Below are 7,716 nucleotides of genomic sequence, written 5' to 3' on the forward strand. Positions count from 1 at the left end.
AGTTTGTCATCTTAGAAAATCGAATCGTTTAGCAACGTGAACAACGTTTTTACAATTATTAAAACCCACTACAAAAGTGGGAATACGCCTCATTGTTCCATCAAAACTCCCTTAAAAAAAATTGATTTGAACATTTGGCTGCCGGCAAAAGTAACGGCGAGTTTTTGCGTGATCGACGCAAGGAGACCGCTACCGTTAACTCCGAGCGTTACCGCGCAGATGATAACCAATTCTTTTTTTGAACCTATAATTGAAGATATGGGCTTAAAAGATATGTGGTTTCGGTTCACGAGTGGCTTCATTTTTCATGTGTTTCTATTTTAAGTTTGTTTTCGAAACTACGAAACGGGCGCCGGCGCGCGACAATGGACACGAAAATAATGGAACCCTTTGGATGCTATCTTTTCATAGGTCCGAAAGCTGATTGAAAAGTCTTGGCCATTGGCGTGCTGCTGTGACATTTAGCCCGGCCCAGCTCAAACATTGGACCCGCTGACCATTGTCCCATTTCTTCGCCAAAACCCGCTCCGCTCCGTCCATTCGTAGTGAATGCATCCCGGCTGAATCCATCAACTGGCTGGTTTCTTTATTCTAAGCCATAAACTGAGTTGAGCCTCACACAAAAAGGCGGTGGCGCTCGACGCGGGACGGGCGGCGGCGGCGGCGGCGTTGCACATATTATGCATTTATTAAGCAGAGCGAATTGGCGATTAAAACCTCTGGCCACTACTTGTGCCGGCCAGGGTTGAATGTGTAAATAGGAAATTTGCTAGATGGATTTGCTGTGAACACTTGGCGCATCACATGCGACACGCGAATTTCCGTTGTCCGCTGGTGGGACATTTATTGCCCGGGGCTCGGTGCCCATGCATTTGCCCATGGGTGTCTTGTGGCGTCTCAGTGCGCCGGAGATGAGAGTTAGTCATCCAGCGGCAGTGTTAACACGCTCGATTATTGCTTAGCCGGTATTAGATGTCTCCTCCGAGAGGAAGTGAGCCCGTTTCTGCTGCGCCATTCTAGGGTTTCCAATCGAATCGGCCTGCGATCGGTTGATGGCGGTCGTAAAAATGTGCCTCTCAAACATTCCACACCATGCCTGTGCAGAGATCAAGGGCGCGCGCAAGTGATCGTTAAAAACAACAACTAGTGTGTGACACGGATCTCCCGGTCCGGTCCGGTCCGGTCCGGGAACCGTCCCAGTCGCGCACCGGTCAGTGAGAGTGCAGTACGCGATCGAGTAGGTCATCTCAGCGAGAGCCAGCTGGAAGCATAGAAGATACCCCCGGATAGAGAAACCAACGTGAACGCGCAATGGATTCAGCGAAACGCGGAACCGAGCAGAGCACCGGTGCGGAGGAGCCTCCGGTGCATCACCCGAGGAACCGAGGTGGGCTGGAGCGGGCCAGCAGCCATCAGGAACGTCAGCGGCCCCGTGGATGGCTCGCCTGCATCGGCGGCACCGAACGACTCGCGGCATCGCCGTCGTCCCCGTCCCCGAGTGAAGAAGGCAGGCTGTCCCGGTCGCGCCACAGCTCCCGACACGGGGGCTCCACCAGCCGAGTTTCCTCCGCGGCTGATGAAGCGCCTGCAGGTGGTAGCAGTGGAGGTGGAAGATTGCTGAACTGGGTGCGCAACGCGCCCGGCCTTCGGAAGCTGCATCTGCGTCGCTGGAACTCCACCGGTTCATGGGTTAATATCCCGACTCCCGTTCACCCGTTCGCCCGCCTGATCTCGCCAATGTCTCACCCGCCTTGTTGCCTGGTGGCTGTCGGTGGTTTTCTCATTCTCTTCCGTTTCATTCCCGTTTCTCCCACAGAGCCCGGAACCGTCCGGCACGATCGATCTGACGAACTTCCACGTATCGGAAGGCGGCAAGCAAACGAAGCGCAAGAATGTCATCCGCCTGGCGACGACGTTCGGGTCGTACTGTCCGCTGGAAGCGGCCGCTGCCGCCTCAGCTACCAGCACCACCAGTTTCCCGAACCAACCGCAGCAGCAGCACCAGCAACAACAACAACGTTATGTTGAAGTCCCGTCAACATCCGGGCTGGCGGTGGCACCGAGTGACACCGGCACCGGAGCATGCGCTGAGGGCAGTGGCAGCGCGGAGCGCGAGATACTGCTGCAGGCGGACAGCTCGAACGAAGTGGCGCAGTGGATGGAGCTGCTACGGAACGTTTGCAGTGGCAAAGGAAGCGCCGGCGGTTCCAATCTTCGCCATCCGGTAAGTCACCGACCTGATTATGTCACGACCCGTGATTATGCATGGTGTAACATCTTGTTCTTTTTCGTTTTAGCCATCGAAGGACTGCTCGACAAAGAGCGTGGGTGGCGGAGGCCAGCAGGCGGAACCGCAGCGTGTAGCGGCCCAAACCAGCGTACAGGTGCAGAGCGTACCGACGACAGCAGGAGGCGCCAGCAGTGGCGACGGCGACGGAGGCTCGCCGATCCTGCCGACGAAACCGAACCGAAAGTATGCGCTCGGAGCCCGCTCACCGTCCGGCCAGTCGCCGGTCACCAAGAGCCGCAAGACGCCGCCGTCTCACGCACGTGGCACGGCGGAACCGGCGAGTGAGTCGGACCCACCGCTGTCGCCGTACGCCGGTCGCAGTCAGGGGACCCAGGCGCCCCTCGGGGGCTGCCCGCTCGTGCAGCAATCGCTCGGAGGTAGTGGTGGTGGGGGCTCGGACCGCGAGAACGGATCGCCCAAGTCGAAGACGTGGAAGGGCATCGTGGCGCGCCAGTTCCGCAAGATGCAGGGACAACCGGCCTGCGGTGGGCAGCATCATCCACAGCATCATCAGCACCACCAAGCGTCGCACCACCACCACCCGCATCAGTCCCACCATTATCAGCAGCAGCAGCAGCAGGAGCTGGTGGCATGCGGGGCGTCGATCAATGTGCCACTGCCGCTGTGCCCGATGTCGGAGGAACACCCGTACGTGCCGCTCGTGCTGGCCAAGTGTACCGCGATCGTGGAATCGAAGGGCCTGGCGGTGGTCGGCATCTACCGCATCCCGGGTAATACGGCCGCGATTACGCACCTAACGGAAACGGTAAACCGCGGGCTGGATGAAGTCAGCCTGCAGGATCCACGGTGGGAGGACGTGAACGTCGTGTCGTCGCTGCTGAAGTCGTTCATCCGCAACCTGCCGGAGCCACTGCTGCCGAATGCACTGTACGGTGGGTTCATCGGGGCGGACAAGCTCGGCGGGCAGAAGCGGCTGATCGAGCTGCGGGCACTGCTGCACCGCATACCGCCGCTGAACTACGCGACGCTCAAGCACCTGATGCGCCATCTGCACCGCGTCAGCACGCACAGCGAGATCAACCTGATGGACCCGCGCAACCTGGCCATCGTGTTCGGCCCATCGGTCGTGCGCTCGGCGAACGAGTCGCTCGAAACCGCCGTCAAGGACATGCGCCACCAGTGTCAGATCGTCGAAGTGCTGATTAACTACGTAAGCCGGCGAAGCTTTTGCTGCCCCGTGGTCACAATCCTAATCGCCTCTCTTTCGCTTTGTTTGCAGTATCAATACTTCTTCGAGGACGCACTGCTGCCGGCGATGGACGAGAAGATGATCAGTGCCAGCGCCGTCGAGTCGGCGATGGAAGTACCCCCCACGACCACGCTGCTACTGGACAATGTGTCGAAACTGGAACGTAAGTGCAAGCGCGCGCGCCCTCCGATGCCGTGTACCACCAGAAAAGTGTACCTTTTCCCTTTCTTTCGCTCTCCAGCGTTTAAGGACTCGTCGTCGTCGGCCAAGGAAGGCAACGCTGGGTTTGTGGCCAACATTGTGCAGGCGGCCAACCGGAAGATTCGCCGCACCGCCCAGCGGAAGAGCGTCCTGTCCTCTACGACGCCCGACACACTGTCGCTCGACAGCACAACGGTAGGTGTGGCCCGACGGGGCATCGCGTTTTACCTTGCTCTCTGTCTTATAAGCGCCTTTTTCTTTTCACCCTCTCACCCCAAGTCGGCCGAATCGAAGGAGCAATCGCTGCGCAGCATCACCCGTAACCGGTACATGGATATCACTAGTGGTGGTGGCAGCGGTGGTGGTGGCGCCAGGGCGCTGGTGGCGGTGGCGGCGGTGGCTGTCGGAGGTGGCGGAACACCACCGGGCGGAATCGCTCCAAGCGCTGTACCCCGCCGGTCACCGGCCGCCGTATCCGGTGGCGGCCGTGGTAGCCTGAGCGAGGACAGTGTCACGGTGGCGCATACCACTACTGGAGCGATGGCCGAGGAAAGCTTGCTGCAGCTGCACCACCATCACCATCATCATCACCACTACTACCACAGCAATCGGCACCACAGCGCCCAAAGCAACGACGATGCGTCCTCGCTGCTGAACCGCTCGTCCGAGGACGACTCGAACGACAGTGCGTTCGCCGACAATGGTAAGCAGCAGCGGCAGTAAGGGGCTTCCAGGTGCCGCCACCCTCAGGTGTCTCAGTCCGCACGGTGGGGGTACGGGCGCTGCTGATGTAGCGTGGGTGACGCGACCGGTTGTGGTGCAGGTGGCGGCTTCTAGGTAGCACGAACATCAATCGCATAGTGTTTAATTTGGGTTGGGGCAGAGTGGGGGGCGCTGGGACAGCCGGGGGAACGTCGTCACGATCACATTTCTTCCACACTCTCCAAGGCTCTACTCTCCGTCCAACCCTCCTCAATCCGTGGTCTCTGCGCAAGGTTAGTTCGTTTGGTTTTCGACATTTCGCTTGCCGCGGTATCCCGAGCCTATGCTAACTGCCCCCGATATGGTCCTACTGTGAGCGCGTGCGCGCTAGGTTCGCTTCTTGCCGTTACGATCAGTGCGATGCACCACGGACATGATCAACTCTTTGATTGCGAGAGTTTTATTTTTCCAGCATTTCCTCGCCGACTAGGTGCATGCCGCGTCCGTCCTCCTAACACATGGGCTGAAAAGGCAATCAATAAATGCGTTTTATTCTTGTGCAAAGTTAGCTTTATTCATCAAGGAGCCATTCCGCAATGATTCTCCAGCGTCGTTCTAATATTTTAATACGCCTTATGTAGAACGATGCATCTTTTGCCTCAAAGTAGATCTCAGTTTCAGCGATAGTCTCTTCATTCATTGAGCGAAATTTGAACATTTCTTGACGAGTGTGAACAGCCAGTAGTCGCTGCAGGTGCAAATCTGGCGAATATACTGGCTGGCTGATTGATTTACGACATACAGCGCGTGTTGTCTTGCGCTAAAAAAAAAATATTTCTTAACCACACGCGGACGCCATTTCTTTGCAATTTTGAACTTCAAACGCTGCATTAACGCTACAGACGCTATTGACTGCTGATGGCCTTCTCAAGATTAATCGATCTCATCGCGAGACTTTTCGGCCCATGTGTTAGCCCAAACGACGCAAATCGCTAACGAGACTGCTTGCTGCAAGAAGCCCCACTCCCGCACTCCAGTCGAACCGAGATGGACCTGAACTAACTTACGTCCCGCTGCAGATCCCTGCTCTAGTGCAGTCCTGCCTGCCGTGTGTGTGCTCGTGCTCTAAGCCCCGTCAGCTTTAGGGGTTTTTCTTCTCGCTGAGATTGGCTGACTCCCGCCGCGGACACCTTGGCTTGGCTCGTTCGATTAATTTGATTCCATTCCGTTTGTTTCCGCTTTCTTCCTTCGCTCTCTCTCTCTTTCTTTCTCTCTTTCTATCTCTTTCTCTTTCTCTCTCGATCTCCCTATCTATATGTCTAACTTTCTTTCGCTCTCTCTCTCTCTCTATTTCGGTGGCTGTCAAGGCTCGATGTCCCTGAAGACGGTGACGATCGCGCTGGACAACAAGCTGCGCTCGCTGCGCAACACCTCGATCAACAGCTCGGACCCGGACGCCGTGCTCGAGAGTGATGGGGAGCTGAGCAGCGGTTGCTCCGCCTCACTGACGGCACCGTCCAGCAATGGACAACAACGTCGCCACTCGCTGCACCAAAAGTACCACATCAGCCTTACCGCGCGCCCACTCACGCTGGGCGGCGAAAACATACCGTACGCGGACGAGTCACCCGAACGGCGGCCACCGAACCAAGGACGCGCGGGCCCGGTTCTAGGGGCCGCCGATGACGAAAGCAATACGACGAAAGCGCACTGCTGCACGGAAAGCAAAACCATCAGTAGTGGCAACGATAACGATAACAATGGTAACAGCACGGCTTCTACTAATATTACTACTAACAGCAGCAGTCAGAGTGCTGGCCAGAGTGGCACCACGACTGGCGACAACAACAACGGGGACAACGGTAGTGGTGCTGCTACGTGCGAAGCGCACAGTACGGCCAAGCCCGGGCAGCCCCTTTCGGCCACCGTGAAAAAGGCAACCGTTTCGCCGCACCCCTACCGTCCGATGGACAGCGGCAGCGACGCCTCGAGCAACAACTCGAGCACCAACGCCAGCTGCCTAACGCTGGTGAACGAGGTGAGCGTCGCCGCCGAACGAGGCGAGGACGATGGTGGTCTTGGGTCAGTGGCACACGACGCCAAGAAGCTGCTGCAAAGCCCGGAGGCGCTACTCAGCTCGGACGAGACGGACTCGTCGACGACGAGCAACCCGTGCGAGAAGCGGACGGCAGCGGCGGCACCGGTTACCGCACCGTACCGCATCGACACGGAGGTGCTGAAGAAGATGAACCGCATCCTAACGCAGCTCGAACGCAAGGCGAACAACCTCGAGCGCAAGTTCAACCTGAACCGCTCGCTGTCGCTGAATTACAAGACGACGAAGGCGGTGGACTGTTGCTGTGGCCACCACGATGCGGGCCCGATGCTGGCGGCCCTCTCGTCGCATACAGCACCGCTACCACAGCCACACTGCTTTCAAGCTCAGCAGCTCATGCCGGCGGCCGGTGGCGGCGGCCCTGCCTGTCACGGTAGCACCGGCTGTATGTTCGCCGGTGGCGGCGGTTGTCCGCCGCTAAGCCTGCGGTCACGCCTGTCGCTGACGAAGGACGAGAAGACGGATAAAAACATCAACCGGCGGCGTCAGATTCACGACATACACGCCACCACCGGCGGCAGCAGCAGTGGCGGTTTGGGTTGCCTTGTGACGGCCACTGCAGCCAGCAGCAGCAGCAGCAACGGCAGCAGTGCCACCAGCGGCAGCAGCAGCAGCAGCAGCAGCAGTAGCGGTAGTAGCAGCAGCAACAGCAGCAACAGCAGCTACGGTGAGCCCGTTACAGTGGGCCCACTCGCACCGGTGCTTCCAGCGGCGGCCAGTGGTCCGGGAGCCGCCAGTAGCCGGCACCGGCGGCACGGAAGCCGATCGATACGGCGCCGCCATACGGTGGGCGGTACGCATGATTATCTGTCGAACAAGATGAACCCCGGTCACCAGCACCACCATCATCATCACCATCACTTGGGCCACCCGGACTGCTGTCCGGTGCCACGCAATTAATTCGCGGATTTCTTCTCTGATGGTGAAGTTTCTCTGATGATGATGATAATGACGATGACCACAACCAGCATTAGATCGCACGGTAGGAGCACAGACTAACCTTTTTGATTAATGGCGAATGCGAAAGGAAGTACGCGGGGAGAAGGACAAAGAAAAACCGATGATGCTCACTGCTGCGCGCGTCTTGAGAACGAGAACGAGTAAACGAAAACAAGTTAAATTTACGATACCAAAATTGTGATAATTTCTAGGACACATGTGGAAATTACTAATCATATTGTGACAGGGTTGAAAGAG

General features: G+C 57.6%; 1 protein-coding gene across 1 annotated transcript in view; it reads left to right on the plus strand.

Annotated features, from left to right (window-relative positions):
• Nucleotides 1-7,716, plus strand: part of LOC131213485 (uncharacterized) — a 22,967-nt gene extending 15,251 nt beyond the window's left edge. The window contains exons 12-20 of the mRNA XM_058207528.1: nucleotides 1,817-2,245; nucleotides 2,322-2,772; nucleotides 2,805-2,815; nucleotides 2,859-3,461; nucleotides 3,531-3,663; nucleotides 3,742-3,896; nucleotides 3,981-4,027; nucleotides 4,145-4,404; nucleotides 5,771-7,716. Of these exons, the coding sequence (XP_058063511.1) occupies nucleotides 1,817-2,245; nucleotides 2,322-2,772; nucleotides 2,805-2,815; nucleotides 2,859-3,461; nucleotides 3,531-3,663; nucleotides 3,742-3,896; nucleotides 3,981-4,027; nucleotides 4,145-4,404; nucleotides 5,771-7,419 (3,738 nt within the window). The 3' untranslated portion in view covers nucleotides 7,420-7,716. The remainder of the gene's footprint in view (nucleotides 1-1,816; nucleotides 2,246-2,321; nucleotides 2,773-2,804; nucleotides 2,816-2,858; nucleotides 3,462-3,530; nucleotides 3,664-3,741; nucleotides 3,897-3,980; nucleotides 4,028-4,144; nucleotides 4,405-5,770) is intronic.

Source organism: Anopheles bellator, chromosome X, assembly GCF_943735745.2.
Source record: "Anopheles bellator chromosome X, idAnoBellAS_SP24_06.2, whole genome shotgun sequence".
Classification (NCBI taxonomy): Eukaryota; Metazoa; Arthropoda; class Insecta; order Diptera; family Culicidae; genus Anopheles; species Anopheles bellator.